General features: G+C 43.8%; 2 protein-coding genes across 2 annotated transcripts in view; one reads left to right on the forward strand and one right to left on the reverse strand.

The window, feature by feature from the left end:
- Positions 1 to 489: 489 nt before the first annotated feature.
- T265_13938 (hypothetical protein) overlaps positions 490 to 21,902 on the forward strand; it is a gene marked incomplete at both ends in the record, with an annotated part of 28,961 nt that continues 7,548 nt past the window's right edge. Inside the window, 2 exons of the mRNA XM_009171242.1 lie at positions 490 to 744; positions 17,033 to 17,215. Coding sequence (XP_009169506.1) covers positions 490 to 744; positions 17,033 to 17,215 — 438 coding nt within the window. The remainder of the gene's footprint in view (positions 745 to 17,032; positions 17,216 to 21,902) is intronic.
- The window catches only part of T265_06035 (hypothetical protein), a gene marked incomplete at both ends in the record, with an annotated part of 19,783 nt that continues 19,090 nt past the window's right edge, over positions 21,210 to 21,902 (reverse strand). Inside the window, one exon of the mRNA XM_009171205.1 lies at positions 21,210 to 21,478. Within this exon, the coding sequence (XP_009169469.1) occupies positions 21,383 to 21,478 (96 nt within the window). The remainder of the gene's footprint in view (positions 21,479 to 21,902) is intronic.

A 21,902-nucleotide genomic window follows, 5' to 3' on the forward strand; every position in this document is an offset into this window, starting at 1 on the left:
CATCACTCCCTTCCTCCAGCACCAGGCGCTGACATATTACGTTTCAAACAACACTATTTCAAACCAAATTCTCCAAGACAAAAGTGTATTCTCAGTGACCTGAGAATAGCTCTGAATTAAGTTTGGACATGTCTATCTATCTTGACTTTTGACCTGTCTATCTCACGCAACATACGTGCTCGCGAATTAGCGAACGCCCATTTGTCATCTTGTCGTTGTTACACCTAAAACCAAATCTCCTATTTTAGTCAACGTTTTTTACTCTGACCGTGCGGACTACTGGGAGTTTAGGTGGTCACATGATTGCCTGATATCTTCACAGACATAAACTGGAATATCTCGTATAAATATGTCATGTTTTGAACCATCAGCCAGCTTGCTGTTCCAAGAAAACTGTGTCCCGCGGAAGCGCGGTGTCTTCGTCCTCCGAAAATGTGTTCAACTGTGTACTCTTCAGCTTACCTTCTAACTTTTTAAAAATTCTTGAACATGTTGCGGAAACGATCGATCTCAATGGGTTCGGTTCGATATCGGGTGGCTGGAGATGAAACTTGTACAGCCGCGTCCTCCTCATCCAAGAGGACGACGGAACACCAAAAATCTAAAGAAGATGAGGACGTAGACCAAGAAGTGGAGGGTCAGAAGGAGGACGAGGTGGCGACGGAAAGGAAGCCAAAATTGTCCAATGCTCAATCAGTCGATCAGCTTATCGTCGAACGGGATATTAGTGAAGGCAAAAAACAAGTAAGCCTTTGTGTGAAATACGGTTTTAAAGGTAGATTCAGTTGAATCCCAGCTAAACCTGTCATTTATGCTATTGTCCAGATGAATGTGCTGCGCAGAGGCTGACTTATGTTTCAGTTAGCGCGATACTTTTAGATATTGCAGTATTTTTTCTTGACGGAATCTACTCACATTGTGGCTGAATACGCTCTGGCAGCCCATCAGAACAGCAAAGCTGGTCGTCGGATTTCGAAGCATATTTAGAAAAATTTGGATTTGTTTCCTTCAAAAACATGCGCGTTTCCATGTTCCTCTTCGTTAGTATACTCAGAAAGCTGACAAAAACAAACGGCGACATTACTGCCTCTCTGAAGAACGATATCAAACAAACGAAGTAATGCCGTCACAGGTGGGAGGATGTTCTGAACTTTTAAATCTTGGTTTCATCGGCACAGATTGGTAAACTGTTTATTGCTGAGGTTCTCCGAAAAATGAAACCACTGTGTATCGTTGCTATAACGTTCAGAATTGACTGACTTCACTGGCAGAAGTTAATCTAGTCACCACTCGAGGAACCAGTCAATACTGCAGGGACTGCGTGAACAACGCATGAGCAGTGCCCTATCCTGCCACAGCTCGCGATGACGGGATATCTGAACAACAGTGCTAGAGGAGTTTCGGTCTCGAATCTCACTCAAAGTTTTGATCTCGAAGATGTAGCACGCTCTATAACACGTTTAAAACAAGAGCACCAAGTATATTTTTTGGGGAAAAATCATTAGTCAGCCAACAGAATCTCAAGGCCGTCAAATGACCTTGTACGGTTGCACATGGAGGGTTCAAGTGACCGATTAGTAATAGCTTTGGCTGTCTCCAATGCTGATTGGAGCAATTTGTGTATATCCCACTCTTATCTGGTGCATGGTGGCGATCAGAGGATCGGACTCATCAAGTGCCTCTTGGTTTATGCTAACAAATTCTCTTGGATCGCTTCTGAGTCGGGTAAGCCTCATAGTCTTCTAAATACCGGCAAACTATTGAACACGTGACCGCTGAGTCCTTGGGACTGCCTTGGTTTTTTAATACTTCGCTCGGCTTACCGTTATTAACTTGCTCATCTGGATACTATCACCAAATGTTTCAAGTAGGGAAAATACAAGGAACAGACTAAAATACAAGATTTTTTTAAGTACTGAGAACATGCGAAGAAAGTATTACATTGCAACGGTAGTCATGGCAAAATTTGACAAGTCTGGGAAACCGGTCTACTAAATTGTGAAATCAACCGAAAATTATGGAAAAGTTCTTCCGCCTGTCCTGTCAAGAATGATGACAGGAAAAGTTTCATTTTGTGTCTTTCGAAGCAGACTTTAGAGGTGCCCCACGTTCACACAGTCCAATGGCTGGTCAGCTATTCACGTGACCACTGGGTGTGATTTATGCTCCAAATGGTCGCGCCAATCAAAACAACGCAGACTGGGCCTGCATATTATGCTGTCATTATCATTGATTACATTTCAACACTGTTTTATACGCGGCTTTTTCAACAATCTATCAAGATCCGTTGAAAGTTTTGTGGACAGAATGTATGAGAACCAAGGTTTGAGGCCGTCGAACTTAGTTCAAACTTTTGTCTTCAAACCGAATTGCGGCAATTCCGTTCACCGAGGGCAAAGAGAGCAAAGAGGAAGAGAGAGAATCACGCAATGAACGCGGTCACTTAACCCGTTAGTTATTCCTGGATACTTTCGGGTGTTACACCAGAGTGAGATCTGGTAGTTTTATGCATGATTCACGTTGATCGGGTGCTGGAGCCTGATCACTCCGTCCCAAGATACAGCAATCGACTACCAAAAGGGATTTATTGATCGAGGCAACCGTATCCTGTTTGAATTCCTGGTGCTTCCGGCTATTTCCAGTATTACTGTTGCGGCTTTCAATTGAAAAGCGTAAATAAGGAGAGCTGTAACGACTGAGCCTTCCGGTGAGTCTTGTTCCTGCTATTATTTTGGGTTTATGGCATACAACGAAAGCAGCGGCATTACTTTGGGCGTTTTCTGTAGCAGTTTTGTTTTGTTCCTTCTTACTACTTCTGGGTGGTTAAATCCAGAAGTATACCTTGGGAAATCCCAGACAGATCCTCTGACCTCAGCCGTCCATGCGACACACCTGAGCTAGGAATGTGGCAACATCTTTGTTTGGTAAGCCCGATCTCATAGCAAAGGGACACAGAACGTCATTGTGTTTACCCACATGGATGATTTCGCGTGCAGTTGTTTTACTGAAGAAGGTCCGTCCATCGATAAATACTCTCATTTGGACACGAATTTGGCTTTGACAGAAGGCTCGACTGAATCTAGCTGAATCTGTCGTTTATGAGCGTCCACCTCAATTGAATGTACTGCATCGGATCGCTTCATCTTTCAACTTGTACGATAGGTGAGATATCGCGATACATTTTCTAAACGCAACACACTACTCATAAGGTTGTTGGAAATTCTTCAACAGCACCTTGGAACTCAAAAAGTAGGCGTGGTCTCCGAGTCTCCCTCAACCTTATGTTTTAAGTGAACCTCCATTGGACAGACTTTGACAAATACTACTATTTTCAATTTGAGTGCAGGCACTCGAGCTACCAACACACAGGCATATTGTCAACATTTTTTCTAACGGCGGAAGCTCCAGCTGGTGAGCGCAGATGTGTCAGCATTACCACGTGTTTGAAACTTTCAGCGTCCATGACGCTGTACCTTCAGGAGAGGGCGGGTCGAAAAAACTGTTTGATCACCGCCAAACTCTTCCGACTGTTGAACAGACGACCCATTGAAGTTTGGTGAGATGCGCATTGCTGATGATTCTCAATAATGATGAAACGGCTGCTTCAGTATAGACTGGCTTCATGTACAGGACGAGATGTCTCCCTCTTTCAACCCCGCATTGACGATATCAACTTGATTAGTGATGAAACGTTTGGGATTCAACTACCACGCTTGGCAAACAGAGCAACCAGCACACCGGCCAAATAGCATACGATCGATTGGAACATTCGGGCTAAAAGCATAGTCCATACTAACAAAGTGCCAATCAAGTCCACACCACTGAAATGGGCTGGGCTAATTTCGGTCCGGTGGTTGCTCTATTCTGCAACTCTCCTAGGACCCACCTGTACCAATCTGGGATCTTTAATGGTTTCTAAGGATAATTCACAATATCTGGTCTGGGTTTGATCCGTAGTTGTGGGAGTTCCTTTCTGAGCGCTTCTATCAAACAGGCGGAGGTGTACACAGCATGATTTGTTGTCGTCTATCCTAGTTTAGACGCAGCAGGGTGGAGGTGTTGTGACAATATCCGACAACATCAATCGGTTGTTGATGATGCTGTGGTAGACAAATGCATCATGCATGTTGTTATCGGATTCCGTGTAATGGGACACTGATCATTTAGGTCACGTGACAGCCGAGGACTGATTAGGCAGCAATCTGACTCTTGTCCATGAACAGCAGGTGAAGATGAGGATGAGGGGTTCATAATGTGTTGGGATGTGTGTGTGTGTGTTGACAAACATGTCCGCACACCACTATAGTGCCTTGTGTTTACTTCACCTGGATGCGCTTCCCAGAACGCGTGCCAAGAACCTATTTCCTAATTGCCAAATTTACTTTGAACTAAAGGGGTGATGGCATGATACGAAGCAACCTACCAGCATCCATATTTTCCAGTCGAGTGTATGCTTGGATCCACTGTGGGGAGAGCTATGACCTCCTGAGCAGTGTTCAGCCAATATCAACGAATTCAAGACAAGAAACCTCGTTTATCACACCCCAAGACCTGCAATTCGGACGTAGTCAATCACGTATTCAAATCAAGTATTCTGCCTTGGAAGCGGTTTTCCCCTCATTGAACAGATGACATTCAAAATGCCTACTTGCAAGCAAATTGTTGATAGCTTTGAGAGTTACTGCTGTAAACCATCAAAAATTTAACCATGATTCTAGAAGAAGTGTCCTCTCTTACTCCCGTCTATCTCTGTCATATTTGCCATCTACACCGTAGTCATCATCGGGGTCATCATTATCGCGAACACAAACTCTATCATTAGCGAAATACACTTATTTGCAAACTAATTTGGTTTTTCGAGAGACTCACCTGGAACCCAGCTAAACCTCGCGTTTGTAATGTTTCCAGGCCACTGAATGTGCTGCATCAGGCCGCCTCATGTTTCAATCGCTACGATATTCGAGATATCGCGATACATGTATATTCGCAAAGCACTCCTCATAAGGTTGAAAAATCTGTTGCTCAGCGTAGATTTCGACTCATTGAAAAAAAGGAATTTTTCGTCGGGCTTTGACAAGACCTATTCCTCCCGAGTTATTCCAAGCTAGCTGAAACAACCGGTTTGTATGTATTCGGTAAAGTCTTCGGTTTTCAGAGCAACAGCTAACTCAAAGTTCCAGGCTGTTCCATGAAATATCCCATCAGAATTTCCGATATTCACAAACAGTGGTGTGATAATGGTATCTTAATTCAGCTGAGTTCTAGGTCTGAAACTCCCAAACTAGCGTTCCTAAACAAATAACCACCAAAGGTGTTTTCAAAACAAGTGAAAAACACTTGTACAGTGCGTCCTATACAAACCGTTTGTCGCGACAACATTCTGGATGTTCTGACGCCTTCTGGATGCTCCACTGGCAACCGGCATTCGGCGAATAATGGACCGTGATTGGCTTTACGGTCCACATTTTCTGACAATCAGAGCTTACCTTGATGCACGACTGGCCCAGTCTTCTGGCCAATCTTGTGCGGGACAGGCTTCTTGGCCGTAGCAGCGCCCAAAGCGGTAGTGGTGTGGAATTCCGCCCAACAGATGGGCTGAAAAACCACTGAGAATCTGGGTTGGACCGTTCGTGCCAGGATGCATTAGGTGGAACAAGCCGTATTCCGGAGTTCACATAGCATAGATGGTAAGCGAACATTCGGCTGACATTTTAAACTCACCGCACAGCTTCATCATCATCATCATCATCATCATCATCATCATCATCATCATCATCATCATCATCATCATCATCATCATCATCATCATCACGATCATCATCATCATCATCATCATCATCATCATCACAATCATCAACAGCACGACATTACTGTTCAACATTGCTGCCTCGCTGCCGTACAACTATTACTTACTTGAAAGCCTTATCGTGAAGAAAAAATGAAAAGAGGAGGGGAAATCGATTTAGTGCTGGCCTACCACAATCATTCCGGGATGCCCCAACCTTTAGACACTCATTCAGACAATCTGGATAGAAGCTGACAAAAAGAAAACCATTGGCACCTATCAGCGGCCATATCACTTAAATGATGTGCTACCGAGCATTCGCGGTCTGTCATGGGTTTAACAATCGAAAGACCAAATTGGAATTTTAGGCCAGTTAAGCGCCCAGACCAAGAATTCGTAAACCTAGTGGTTTTTCAAGCGCGGGTGGGTAGACGAATGCACCACAATTTCTTTCCTTTTCACAGTATCGTAGCTCCACAAAGAGCACATTGCAGCATTAGACATGAACATGTGTCGGGTTTGTACTATTATTACCTACCAAGCCTATCCTGTGCACTTTTTTACCTGTAGGTCTTAGGTAATGTGATAACAGTGGACAGACGGCTGATACGTAGAGAAAGTGTCTCGTCATTTTATCCCAAAGTTACCCATTCCCGGTTCTTGTTTTGTTCACTTGACTGATCATCTAGAAACAGCTTGGTGCCATTGGTGCTTCGTTGCACATTCTTCTGGCGTCTTGCTAGTTCAGTTATTTCGGCGCTTTGCAAAACAAGCAGAGAATTCCTTTTGCTCAAATCAAAGGAAATTTCTCAAAATAGATTGAAAATATGAAATGAACATATAAAAATATGCTCATTGGACAGGGTAGCTCATTTGGTTGATTTCAAGCCGGTCAGAATAGAATCCCGATACAGGCCTGAAAAGAACCGTTGTGGGTGAAACTGTTCTCACCTTCACAATATCCGTGCTTTCTGACTGGTTGCCTGCAGCCACCAATAACGTCAATTTAGTTCTCTGTTATTTTTGTTTTCATTCGCTTGAAACTCTCTTCGTCACCAAAAAGCGCGAATTTGCATCTTACAATGAAAAAATCGCACAGCAGTACGTCAAAGCGTTGCTTTGTTGTCTGCATAAAAACACGGATATGCTGTTGATGGGATAGACTCATTCTCAAATCACATTGGTGTTAACAAGAAGATCAAGTGTACCTCTTAGTTTATGCCACACAAAGACCGCCTCATGCCCCAGTTGCTATGATATTTGAGATAACGTAGTACATTATCTGGCAGCAACACACTACTAATCAGGTCGCTGATAAAGCTCATGAAGTCCACTGGCATTTCCTCCTTAAGGCTCGTCGGATGGACGTACTACCCGAGCTTTCATCGAGGATGGAAACTCGGAATCTATGCTCACCGGACGATCCCAGGAAGGCAAAACCGGTAGAGGGCTGTCGGCAACCTTAGGAGTAGTGTGTTCTACCAAGGTGAGTTTGATTGGCAAGTCAGGGCAATATTAGAGCCTGGCAAAGATGAAAGGTCACCTGCTCAGGTGATGATCTCTCCAGCTGTCCCGAGCACTGGATGGTGAATAGTATGGGGTTGATTGTTTCTTATTCGATAGGCTACGCGAAAAGAGTCGGCCAGCTTGACCCGGTGGTTTGTCGTGATTAGGCAACTGGCACTGCTAGCTAAGAAGTCATCACTCGAGGAGCCAGCTGATGCGTGGCCATGTGCGCAGTTATATGCATTCATGACTGAAGGATGAGTGACGCTCTATTTTGACTCAGTACTGGTCAAGCAGCTCGTGGCTGAACGGTTTGGTCCTCAATAATCTATCGGGAGTTCACAAGCCCGAATCAATCCGAGAGTTTGCGAGATGCGAAATGTTGATGATTCCCGCCGTACAATGTATCCCGGCTCTTCGGGCCTCCACCTAAAGGATGAAATCTCCAATGAAACTTCCCTAGTCTCCTCACATAATAAAAACCCAATGGTTACGATCTCATTTTCAATGAGAACTACTCAAATACGTCCCAGTAACAAAGACTATCAACAGGTTATTTCAAACAGAACGATATTTAGACATGCATACAGGTATCACTGACCCGGTTTAGCTTGCATCAGGGCTCTCCCGAGAGGCAGTATCCTATAATTTGATTAGTACTTTAAACCACAAATTCCTAGAAAAGCCGTTCTTGATTCCAAAAATCCAGCAGCTTCAAGTTAGATCAGTCTTTTGCAACCTTGCAGATCCACACTCTTGTTAAAACAGCAGAAAACAGCTCCAGTGCAATTAAGATTTAACACTTCTGAGTTACAATGGAATTACAGGAACCAGAACATTCTGGTTGGTGGACTGTCCTCACCCAACCAAAAACAGAGTGGAATATCCTAGCCATAATGCCACGAGAATACGAGAATAATCGATGCGCATGCACCGCGGTTTCAATGAAGACGGAGGCATGGCCAGGACTCACACAAAGGGACGGTGCTCCGCATCCACCTAAGTGACTAGTTTTCGTAGCAGCTCCATATTTAAGGTAGATAAAACATCCGAACCTTTCTTCCCTCGTGATTTAGTGGTCACTTCGTACCTAGACAGTCAAACCAGAAGAATTAAGGGACAGAGAATGCTGATTTGTCTGCACTGGTAATCAGTAGTTGAAAGTATAACGAAAGTACTTAGTTTTCGTAAAGGAAACTGCTCACAAGGCTGCTGAAAACCCTTCAACTACCCACAACCGGTTTCGCTCTTCTTGGGGCTCATCAGGTAGGCGCAGTCCCCGAGTTTCCGTCAACCTTATGTTCTACTTGAACCCAAATTGCACTGTTTTCGAGAAATACACTCATTTGCAAATCAATTTGGTTTTCACGAGAGACAACTGAATCTCTCGTTTATGATATTCTACAACTGAATGTGCTGCACACAGGCTGCCTCATTTTTCAGTACTTAGTGTAACTTTGAAGTCTTATAGAATATCATCTGTTCATACTCTATTTTTATATGGTTTGTGACATCAAGTCACTGATTTTTCTGGATATCACCAATAAGGCTGACAAAAGATGTTTTGTTCTTTGTAAATGACCAAGAGGCAACCTGATAGGTCTAAAAAACTCAACTGGATGCTTTATTTCTGTTTCAAATCATCTTCCATTTTGGGTACCCCATCACTTGCAAATCCATTTGATGTTGACAAGCTCCCAAGTGAAGACTTTTCCGGGGAAATTTTCACACATCTAGTGAAATCGTCCCTTGTTTGATTTGCTTCTTGATTCATGGTGCTGAGATGAGATTCGGTGTTATGCTATAGAGATTTTATCTTGTCAGTGAAGACAATCTGTTCTGAAAAGCTTAGAATCACCGAACCGCTGGGAATTAACAGCAGTTTACATCTCACGAAACTCAGGAAGTATAGAACCCGGTTGGTGGTTGAACACTTGACTATTTGGCCACTTAGACTATTGGCTTCCACTTAGATGTTAATGGGAGACCCGACTAAATCTCAGCGGAATCTCTATGGCATTCCTATCAAAGCAGCTCTAATTAACCACACACGACGCCTCAACCCAGGAACATTTTAGCCTCAAACATGCTTATCACCCAAGTTGCAGTGTTCCTTTCCAGTCCACTCTTTGACCTTGAAACAAAGTAGATTTTATCGCCAAATGCCCAAAATGTATCCAATCCGTTGTCCGCGCGCATACTTTCCCAAGCCCCTCGTTTGTGAGGTCAACCTGAGGTAAGCAATCTGTCTTCGAACGAGTTGTGGAAAGAAAAAATAACAGTTTAAATTTAGGCCCCTTCGGTCGGTTGATGAACTTTCCATAACCATTGATTTTGCGTCGTACTAGTTGGTTAAATTCAGGTGAATTCATACAGGAAATTTTTCGAAGACCAGTTAGCAATAAGCAAATTTAGGTGTTGATATTAACAGGGAGTGTGATATTAGAGCCAGTCAAAAGTAGAAAACAATTGGTTGGTGGGGAACAGGACGGAAAAATAACTTTTACCTCACCTTACACGAAAGTGTTTTTTGTGAGACTAATAAGATACATTGTGCATATCAGAAGACATATAAAAGAGGACCTTGTCCTAATGTTGTACTGAGAAATGCTTGGGGTTTGTGTCTAATACACTAATCACAAGGTTGCTGAAAACTCTTCGACAGCCCATAACCGGTTTCCCTTGTCTTAAGGTTCACCAGGTAGACGCAGTATTCGAGTTTCCCTCAACCTTAGGTTTTAACTGAACCCAAATTGGACAGATTTTGACGACTACCCTCAGTTGCACACAAATTCGTTATTGACAGGAAACGGCTCTGTGCAGCAAATTCGGCCGAAGCGGACGAGAGATTCAGCCGAATTCGGTTGAAGTTTATGATCATATAAGAGTTAAAGTCTTAATTATCTCTGAAGAAATCCAATCTCCCAGTCAAAATAACCAAAAGATCCCTACACTTTACCCATGCACAAAAGTGTTTTCGTTCATGTTGTGATAGAATATGTGACTAGCAGAACTATACGTGTTGTATCTGGTCTCATCATTGAAATTGGTATTGATGAGTTGAACTCCAACTACATCCTGTCGTCTCAGAACTGAAACGAAGGGATTAAGTTCGCTATACTGCGATTTCTGGTAGCGTACTAGCACGTAAACGTACTCGCTTTGGCCCCGAATATACTCAAGAAATAGCAAACTTTACATTGCTACGTTGAAACTTTTGAGAGCACCGAAATCCTCAAAACAATGATTAGGCAGTTCACTTTTCCGTTATTCGTGATAAAAATTAAATCAGCAGAATTCTAGCACCTCGTCTTTAGAGTGTAACGTCACTCTGATGGCATTTTGAAACATTGCAAGATCAATGGAAAATCAATACTACCCGGGCTAAATCCAACAGTCACCAAACTCACACGTTTTAAGAGCATTACATGAATGGTTAGGCTGGCTGGCCTCCTGCGTGAAATAATACCTTACATGGATAACAGAATGATAAAATCCTTTCAAATCATACGAAATTAAAGCCACTTTAGGGGCACTACAGATTTGCAAGTCACTCAGGAACAGCGTTGCGACTGTACAGCTGACCACATGTCAAAGCAAAATACCTGTTTAGTGGCTCGATTTAAGCTGAACTGATGAGTGAATGAAGGTGCAAGCGCTTTGTTATGTCAAGTTTTTTAGCAGAACTGAACAAATCACTCGCTGCGTCTAACAGGATTCCGTGTTGATCCGATTTTACGGGATCATGAAACGTCCCAGGACAGTTATTTACTGAATTAGTCTGCCAAGGTGGTCCTTCCTGGGCTGACTGCTCGATGAATGCAGTTGATTTCTCAGAACTTTTGAGAGTCCATTGAAATCATGCAGTGTTAAATGGCTGGCCCCGCAAGCACAACAGGCAGTTCCTTCCCGTACTTGAGTCCTCTGGTGTTTCCCTCAGTTTTATGCATTTACGAACTGGCATATTAGAAAATGTGTGCCACTTGCCACCAACTGTGGACATATGGGTTATAGAGCAGCCACTAAACACGCCCGCTAGATATAAAACCACGTAACAGTTTTCCTGACGAAAAATATTACTTATAGGGTCGCTGAAAATCCATTGCGACCCTTTAGTGGTTTCGCTCATATCGGCAATCATCAGGCAAGCGCAGTCCCCGTCAGCTTCATGTTCTATTTAAACACCGAATCGTACGTAAGTGACACACGTCTACTAAGTAAGTTCCCGGGGGACTCATCCAAATCCCAGATGAAATTCTCGTTCATGATTTGCTTCATCCGTAAGTTTTCCCTTCACGCAAGCACCTTTCCCCAGCTACAGGGCTCGGCTTGATGTAAGAAGGCAGACTGTCACAACTCTAGTTCAACGCATGCGCAAAAGAACTAGGATGACCAAACAGTACTTGAATGAAGTAGTACAAAGCCATTCGCGGTTTGAAATTTTGATACTGCCACAAAGGGTTGTCTAGATTTCTTGTCATTCATCGTGGAATAAGGATTTTTCGTTATTTTCACTACAGCTTTCCTTCCGCAAGTGAATCCGGTCTATTATGAAAATCCTAGAAGCATTGTACAGCTGTTGCACGCTTAATGGGAATCCGTAGTCGTGCGAATCTTATGCAGCACCGAGGAGTTTCGAACCCGCGACCTCCCGGCTAGTAGTCCGGGTGCGGTTGGGTTATCAGCATTGTGTTTAATTTGCACCGTAATTCTTCAGCTTTTCACAGAAAAGAGGGTTTCGCATGACTGTCTAAGCGAATCAGAATGTGTTGGGAAGTTTGAAAAGAACCAGCTGGTCTGTGGAGTGAAATACTACAAGATGGGTAGAACCGGGCTTTCGAAGAATTTTCAGCAACCTTATGAGTAGTGTATTACGAATATACACTATTCACTATTCACCAACACTTAGAGTGGAAGTTGAGTCAGAGCTCTCGTCAATGAGCCCGCGCTTCCCAAGGTGATCGTACACGTTGAAGACCAAGAGTAGTCGAATTACAGGAAGGCAGGTTAGTATCACACCAACCATTTTGGCCCAATAGTACGCATATGACGAGTTGGTTTCATCGAATTTTCTGGCATATTCCGAAAACCTACATCTCTCAGGTCTAATGATCTATTCGGTAACCTTAAAGATTGACTCTGGCTTCGAAATCCACTCACGGAACTCTTCGTGTCCTACTGCAAACCACCCAGTTCGACAAACTCATCCTTTCCGGATAGTCTGAAATACTTTGATAAAGAGGACATTGCCCGCAGAATACCGCTTACCTTACTTGTGCTTGAAATGAACGACTTTATATGTCACTAACGAGAGCAATTATTTTGGAATTCAAAGTACAAACAACAGTTCTTTGATAATTTCAATTAATAAATCAACAACCTGGCTTCATCCATAATTCTAGTTCGAGACCGATTGGCAATACTGTTATTCAGTGCGCCAAGCTACTAAAAACAGAAGGCATTGGGATAACCAGCCAACACAAAGGAACGCCACAAAGATCACAGACGGACCAATGGATTCACTAAATTTGTTACAATTCAAGTAAGCAATCACGTCAGAAAATAACAGATAGCCTTCGAGTGTTATATAAACGCACGCAGACAAGGAAGAAGTACCCACCCAACTGCGCACTGATGATGTCTCCTCGTATGGTGACGAAACGCTTGCAAGCCAATTGCCAAGCCCGGCGAACAGATCAACAGCCACCTGATCAACAACCAATATTCCGTGCTCTGTAAAATGCCCCCCCTTGGTCCGCCAATGCTGGTGCGTTGCAAGTAACTCGAAGCTTCATGTTTACCACACCACGCTACATCCCTGGTGATATGCTGTCAATCACACCTTTTCTTGAGTATTTCGTGTACTACTCAAGCCCAAACACTTCAGTAAACCTGTAGCTCCATCATCCATCCTTAACAAAAAATTCGAGAAACTAACCGACCACCTAAGAGCCGATTCTGGTTGCTTCGATGGTCTCCAGATCACACGATCTAAAACTGTAACCCCAAGTTCCTAAATTCTCTGTTTTATTCTCGATTTTTTCGTCCATTCACATGAGAGTATGTACGATAAACCCACATGCACGATTCCCCCAGTTTCTTCGTGGAACTCGAATTCCTCTAGGCTTTTTTCGAAATCCGCAACCAACAATGACTGCAAAACAAAAGGTATCTCGCCCGTCACCTGTGAAAGGACGAAGGCCTTCGCTGCGGAGTTATTTATTAGGAAATGCCAACTGATCGGTTACAGACCATTGAACAGGGAAGCAAAACTCTAATTTGCATTCGAGAAATACACTCATCTGCAAATCAATTTGGTTTTCACGGGAGACTCAATTGAATATCTCGTTTATGATGTTATCGAAGAGTTTTCAGCAACCTTGTGAGTAGTTTCCTCTAATATGCATCTTATTTACAAAAACTGGATACCTATCTTCTCCCGAACGCGTCTTCTTGAACTTTCCTGGAGATTCATTGACTCCACTCATTCGTCTGTCAAATCCAAGCAAATGTTACAAAGTGCCTCCACGAATTCCGCAACGGATCTTTCCTTTCAAAAGACGCAAATCGAAATTCTACGAACAACACATGCTACTCGCGTGCCTCCCCATCAGTAGTATCACCGGTACACCTGTAGCCTCGTTGTGATGTTTTAGGAGCCATTCATCAAGCAGCAAAGACCTGATGATCCATCATTCATTATAAACAGTTTGCAATCCAAGGTATGAGGGGTAGTTGTGCCTTACGGAAAATTAATCCCCATGTCCTTGTTGACCAAAAACGTGGTCGTCCCAAAAGCGATTAATCAATAGAACCAGTTTACAAGATTATTAGCTCCCAACGACCGATTTGCCATGGCAGCTACACAAAGTCAAAAGATTTATATTGTGGGAGCAACACACACGTGAGTTCAGGATGAGTGAGGGCAGTGTCACCTGGCAGCTGTAAGTCCTGTCCTTCAAAAGAATAGTTTAACCTGCGCAGCTGAGAATGACCAACCCATTAGGACGGGTTGCAATGAATAAACCCCGCCCAGCTAATCTTAAAGCAGATTACATAAAATTGAATAGATGATTCCTCAAACGGCTGATCTGTCAACCAGTCATTGCTGGATGGTACGGTGTTTGACGCCATAGCAACCAATAATTTTTAACTTCTAAACAAGGTTCTTCCCAAAAATGGGAAACAGGAATTTAAGCAAAACGTTCCTTGAGATTCCTCTGCAGTTAAAGACATGTTTCGGCAAATTAACAATGCGGCCTTAATTAGTTTTGGAGAGACATGCTAACAGCAAGACGGAATAGCAAATCCAATGAGGGAAGATACAGATGAAAGCAAAAGTATGGATGCGATTTACAAGGACGGAATTCGTTCTCAGTCCTATAGCGTAACAAACTAGACGTAGAATACTGCTGAGGGTAGCTTAATGGTTGGGGTTCGAACTTACTCATCGGCAGGTTCATGTTTCGAATCCAACCTCTGCATCTCGACTTGTCCAGGCTTGGCCACTCTGGGAGCATCACAGCCCTCTGTAAGGTATGGCAGCTTGGCATAGAAGTGAGTGGCTCGAGTCGCACTCTACAGCTTGCATTTCGAAGAACGGAGTATTTACTATGCTAATGCCTAGGTAGTCCATTAATTGCTATCACGGCAGAAAGGACACTGAGAGCATGGAGGGTTAGGTGGCTTACTACCCATCTAAGTTGACCTGAAATGATGAAGAAGGAAACGCCTTGGTGTTTCGGGAAATAGAGGGAGAGAGAGCCAGTAGTCTCATTCGGTGCGGATATACTGTAGGCTTGCTAACTTCATTATTTCGCCAGCTTACTTCTAAGCACTACGGGGGGAAGAAACTGAAGTCCTCAGGGATGCTACTGTAAGTCTGAAGCAGAGAGTGGAGCTGATCACCCACACACCCTGGCATCGCCGCCTAAATCGGTAAACTACCGGACTGTCCTCAGGAAAACCCACCAAGAAAATCAAGGAAGTCAAAAAACCGCGGATGTACATTTTTAGCCACGGAATCGGCTAAATTTGAAAAGATTCATGGTCATGAAAGTGCTGAAAAAACTGATGAATTTCGAGGGTTAGAGTTTCAAATTCTACCCATAGATGAGTCCCATTCCGTGTAGTAGCATTGGCCGTAAAAGTGAACTAAATAGGATGAACTTTGATGAATTCTACGGAAGCCACCACCAGGCTATCTTCTTGGACCTAGACAGGATATATTTTGCTCAATTCTATCCCAGGAAACTACCACGCTATGCACAAGGATGTCAAACGGGTTTACAACCACAGGCAACCTCCAAGGGTGCGGTATTATCAGCAACACTAATTGAGTGTTTTCAGTAGCGAGCGGGGCTACCTTTGTGTCAGACAACCATGAACGGAAAAACAAAAAACGACATGTAAGTAGGAAAGTGGTAGTTAACTACTTTCGGTGCCTGGCTGTCCTGCCGCGCGAAAGAAGAACAAGAACTGAGATAGTGAAAGGTTGTCTAGGCCAAAACAGGAGCAGTGGAGATGCTGAAGTTGGGTCTGAACCACGAAGCATCTGGTCAGTAAGCTCGCGTCTTAACCACTAACCTACCTCAAACTCTCTTTATATAACATGGGCGACAGCTCATTCGAGCAAGGTGCGGCTCACTGGTTCCAAAACTAAGTTGCGTGATCAAACCGACTTGCTCAGCTAGTGGCTGAAGTGTATGCTGTGTTAAGCAGTTAGCTTGCAAAATTCTGATCAACAACGTCAGTAATACATCGTTTTGGAGCGGTGCGACGGCGATTGCTAAAATATTTTGAGAGCGTTCGTCTTGGGTCTGACGAAGCATCTGGTCAGTAAGCTCGCGTCTTAACCACTAACCTACCTCAAACTCTCTTTATATAACATGGGCGACAGCTCATTCGAGCAAGGTGCGGCTCACTGGTTCCAAAACTAAGTTGCGTGATCAAACCGACTTGCTCAGCTAGTGGCTGAAGTGTATGCTGTGTTAAGCAGTTAGCTTGCAAAATTCTGATCAACAACGTCAGTAATACATCGTTTTGGAGCGGTGCGACGGCGATTGCTAAAATATTTTGAGAGCGTTCGTCAAATGCCCAGATGTGAACGAACTCGCGCACCCGGGTAATCAATGTACACCTACAGACATTCCACCTCCAGTCACCTTGATTACTGATAAAACAAATTACCTGTCAAAAAGGACGAATAGACCACCAATCTTAACCATGCCCGAAGGCGTCCAATTTGATCACTTGGTTGAGGAGAGGAAGCGCAGGACCGGAGTCACGTTTTGAGTAGATCTTACCAGCCATTCCTGCAATCTTTCGTACGAGGGGTTCACACAAGACAGGCGAAGCAGAGTATGAGGGCATACCGAAGGATTCCGAAGGAAAGGGTGAACAAATTCACGCTCGAGTGATGTGCGCGATTGTCCCGATATCTCGCATGGCGGCTTAATGAATGGTCTGATTATTCCGTCAGATGACAAGCCTGTCACGATATCTCGATCCTACAGTGAAATTTTTTCCACACCGTGTAACTACTTCTAAGTAGCTTTGAAGTGTGTTGAGTTTTTGATCTCTTCTATAGGCTGTACTCAACTCTCGAAATAAACACGGAAAGTTTATACTGAAACACCCGATTCTACTCGCTGAGTGCTGGACTCTTCAAATTTATTGTAAACTTGCGTCCTACCTTGTCAAAGATCACGGTTACAAACCCACCTAACATTTCTATTTCAGACTTTCTATGGAGCGGCTGTCTACCAAACTTCAGTTTTCGGGCGCAGCAGTCGAAGCGGTTCGATCCTCGCCAGTTACAATTTGAGCCGACGAGGATCGGCTAGCCTGCCAGAACAAATCAGTTCTGCGCACTTCAGTGGACGCTTGAGCGAGGTTGGTGATGAACTGGAGGAAAGCATACAGGTAATTGCCTCACGCACGTATTCAACCATAGCGACTGTTCTCAAGAAAGACTATTCATGAAACCAACAAACTTGTGCCCTAGATTCCTTCTCAAGAGGACTTAGCCTTTTGGAGAGTAACTGAAAGATGAACGCCACCCATTTAGCCATCCAGTATCGTTTATTTCCGTCAGCCGTCATTTTTAAACCCAAGTATCTTTCATCATTACATGCAAACATTCACCCTCACACAGTTGCACACAGCTCGAAATGACTCAAAACAAGTCGACACCACCCGGTTTTTCAGGCTTGTGACTAGAAAGTCACAGGTTGTACCAAAACCATGGCGTTTGGATTGCTCCTGTGTCTAGGCTTGTGCGGTTTGAGAGCATCTGAAACCTAGTGCTTTTCTACAAGCTGCACGGCAGTTGTGCAGGGTGCCACAGCTGAATGATTACTAGTGTTTACTCAGGTACGCTGATATCTACTGCAATGACGAACTTCGGGTCGGGTTTTTCCACCTTATCGGATCCATAACGGCCATTTCACCTTCAGGAACGTTCCGCATACGACATCCTAGAGACTTCCTGGGTGGCGTAGTCGTCGCCCTGCACATGTGACTACTGGATATCCCAATATCCTTGTGTTGACCAGTGTTCATAAATTCGTTAAGCAGCTAACCCGGTCCGTGTGGCAGAAGAGAAGCGTTCAAGACAAATGCCAAGCTCGGCAAACAGGACTACACGCACCTAATCAAATGCTTCAGATATTCGAACACCGATGTCTTCCATTCGCTTGTTACATGAGCCCAGTTTTCGATCTTATGTATCCTACTTAAGTGCATTTGAACGGAATCGTAGTATGAATATCCGACTTCATGTGTGGGCCCTCGATGTTGTACAAAGTTGCGCATCAAACGCTTCCTCATCTCCAGGTTGTTTGAAGGTATATGAACCTTCAACTACCACCAAGGATTGGACTGGACTTCTAGTATGACGAGGGATCACAATCAAACTTTATAAATAATTTTCAATCCGCGGTAAAACCAATATCCCATAATTAGGACATCTGATTAGCAATGTTGAAGTATGCCAGATGAACTTATGAAGAATGAACTTTGTCGCGATAGATGAATTACTCACGTTTTCTAGGTCACGTTGATTAGGACATGTACTCCACGTGCCAGAAGACCGTCTGCCTCACAGAGCTCTTTTTATTCTAGCCCTGTACTGAGTGGAACCGACCGAGAGTTGGGCAGTGTATGACCTGACAACGACGTACTAACCAGAAAATTTGGTCGGGTCGGCAACTGATGCCTCTTTGAATGGGTACCTCGGGACTCAACTAACCGATGGCTAGTGACACTGGCAGAAATGGTCCCGTCGAGCAGTCAATGGAACTCGTGCGTCAAAACTATCGTCTTCAAAGCATAGCTACCCGATTTCCGAACAAACTGAACATACCATCGTCTCCAAGGCTTGGCTGTTTGTTCCACGCTCCCGTTTTCCGGTGATTGAAGCTGTAGCAGCTGAAACCAATTTACTAATGGTACACGGTTTATAGCTGATAAATTGAAATTGATTTGAATTGACAGTGCTAAACTGAGGAAGGTGTTCAAAATGGTATCCGTGTGAAACTGGTATAGAGCAACGGGTTCTTTTTCCGAAAAGGGACTCCTACTAGAAGTTACGTGGCAGCAGCGGCTCCTAGGAATTCCCTTTTCTTTCGCCTCAGTCCTAGTGATGGCTGTGTAGATCGTCCGATTGAACCCTTAAATCATGACTGAATATCACTTTCTTTCGCTGGACATTTCAGAGCATTTTTCCACCTTGGTAGATGTCGAAATTATGACAGCCTCATCCCACTTAAATCCAAAATGAAAAGTAATTCCACCACTTCAAGGTCATCGTTGCCTTAATCGACGCCACTTCAGCAACTGCCACTTCACTCTGTCAGAGGATTTCAATAGTTGAAAGATAGTTCTCTAGATAAAATTGTTTGTTTTTTTGTCCAAATTGACGAATGACCTTCCCGTTAAAGGAAAACATATGAATCACATGGGCCTTCCGACTGAAGCGTCTCTGGAAGTAGTCAAAAGTAGTTCAAGTGGGATGGACTGCGTAAGTGAAGAATAATTGCACGCTACCTTATCTGCTAGAACAAAACTACTAACCAAAATATTCTCAGTCCTACCCAACCCTGGCTTTTCGGTCGCTCCTGTCTAGAATTGGGTAACTTGAGAGTATGGAAGCCCCCGTGCATCCTTCGGGTTGCACCGCAGCTCTGCGCCGAAAGGGCGTGACAGCTGAACGATTTTTCTGTTGACAAATCCACTGGTGCTCGAGTTATTTTGAAATTATAAGTAACCTTTGGTTGACATCAACTGGATTTGCTAGAACGTGTCAGTTGCAACTTGTAGGCATCCAAAAAATGATATCGAGGCAACATTAACCGCATTTCTTGTCCACCAGAAACACAAAATGATATTCAGTTCGGCGGACAAGTTCTGGAAAACTTACTATTCCAAATAGAGTGGAAGCGGAGCAAATAGAATTTGGTGCATAACACTGTAAATTTGACATCCTATCACCATAGCCACAGCACTATCCATGCGACTAAGCTAACCACGGTTGTTTTCTCATACTTTTCACAGCAATTTCGACGAATGCGAGCGGGATCGCGACCTTGGATTCTCAGCTGGTTTTACTCTCCGGCCGACCGGTCTTGATCGATAGGCGCATACTCTCTCCTCGCAAAGCAACAAGCGTAGTCTTGGTAACGTTGAACGCCGAAATCCGCCGTCACGGCTCATGTCCTGTTCACGCTCAAAAGAGGCAAACATGTTCCACATTCCGGAGCTCATCCCCAAAACGCACTAATGCACAAGCATTGTACCGACAATAGATCCATCATCCTTATCATCACGTGACGAGAATGTATTTCATGAGTCGTCTTCAGTCCATGCATTTATGTCAATATTTATTTGTCATATCTAGGGCTCAGCTTATGACCTGGTCGGCTTTTAAGGGCAGAGTGACCCCTCCATGAAGATCCTACTCAATTTATCTCATCCGACCAGTAACCTGAAAAGTCAGCACGTAAAAAGCCAACGAACTCCAGATCACGTGAAGCGGCCAATGGAATTGGAAGATTAGCGCGAATCAAGCAGTCCCCTCACATTTTCATAGGTAATGACCGACTGAATACTCTAAAGTCAGTATTGAAAGAAAGGCTGACCGTGTGTGTCACACCGTCAAACAGTTTACCCAAGAATCTGTTCAGATACGTCATTCCGATGAAAATCCTCTGTGTGGCATGATAAAACTCAGATACGGTCATTATAATCCATAATACCGGCTAGATGTCGTGAATCATTTGAGTCTTTGACAGAATTCCACATACTAAGCTAATGGTTGGGACATTTTCTGCGTATGCCGAAGCACCGTTTGCCTAAGAGAGTGCTGTTTTTCGTGCCCAGTTCAAAGGTGCGGAAGTAGAGAGGTGGCCAACCCTCGATCTGGCAAAGGGATATGAAAGAGATTACGAGAAGTTTGGGTGCTGTTGGTGTTACTCCCCTTCGAGGAAGGCGAACGCGAAGTCCCCACTCACCTGGTTGAAGACGCTGCAAGATATGGCTGCCAATGGCTCTAGTGTTGTCAGTTTCTATCCAGATTGCCTGAACAGGTGTCTGGAGGTGTAGGCACCTCGGAGTGATTGTGGTAAGCTGGCACCAAATCCCTTTCCCATCCTTTTCTTATCAATAAGGTTCTCAAATAAGTCATGGTTGTACGGCAGAAAAGCATTGGTGTTGAACACCGATGTCATGCTATCGGTGATGATGAAGCTAATGACCCCTGAGCTGAGTTACCCGCACCAGTCCACACACTTTCTCCCTAGACCTTACACGGAGGTCGCCCAGCAGTTTTTCCATCGTTGTAATCACAAACCTTTATTTGATCGAGAACAACCTGTCAGTTTCGCTGTGTTGCTAAACCTTTCCAACACATTATCGGCACGTTTTATTTGTCGCGCATCAAAAGGGTAGAGGAAACGTTACCACCATTTGTATCGATACAATGAAAAAAAGATATTCCGTATACAAAAGCATAAAATTATCCTTGCAGTAAGTAACAAGTCAATCACAAGTAATAATTGGATCATTTCGAGAGCGTATGGTACCTAATACGAGTTAGCATTCGTCAAACTCCGCCTTTTGCTTTTTTGCAGCAGCCTGGATTGCTTTGACGACATCTGTTGACTGGAGCATCACTTGGTTCATGTCAGCCTGAAAAGTGAAGAGATTTTGATAAGTTTAAAACGATGAGTCTTCGAAGTGAAAATTGCCAGGGTAGTTCTATTCACCAGGACCAAAAAAGAAAGCACAAAAGGAAATGCACTCCCAGAGACGGCAAAGGCAGATAACTAGACAGCGGTCGACTATTCATGTTTTCGGACCTTTTTGTCAACTCACCACACATCTAATGGGGTAAACAATTAGATAAACAGCCAAGTTTGGTTACCAGATCATAAAATGTGGAAACATGGGAGACCCATGTCCCACAAGTGCCATCTAATTGGATGCTGTGAAGTGTCCTGGGAACCGTTGAGCAAAACGGGTCTTTCAATTAGTGCCAGATGACCAAGGCAAACTCAGAGCTGATATATACCTATATATATATATATATAATATATATATTTATATATATATA

Source organism: Opisthorchis viverrini (assembly GCF_000715545.1).
Source record: "Opisthorchis viverrini unplaced genomic scaffold opera_v5_123, whole genome shotgun sequence".
In the NCBI taxonomy this organism is placed as follows: Eukaryota; Metazoa; Platyhelminthes; class Trematoda; order Opisthorchiida; family Opisthorchiidae; genus Opisthorchis; species Opisthorchis viverrini.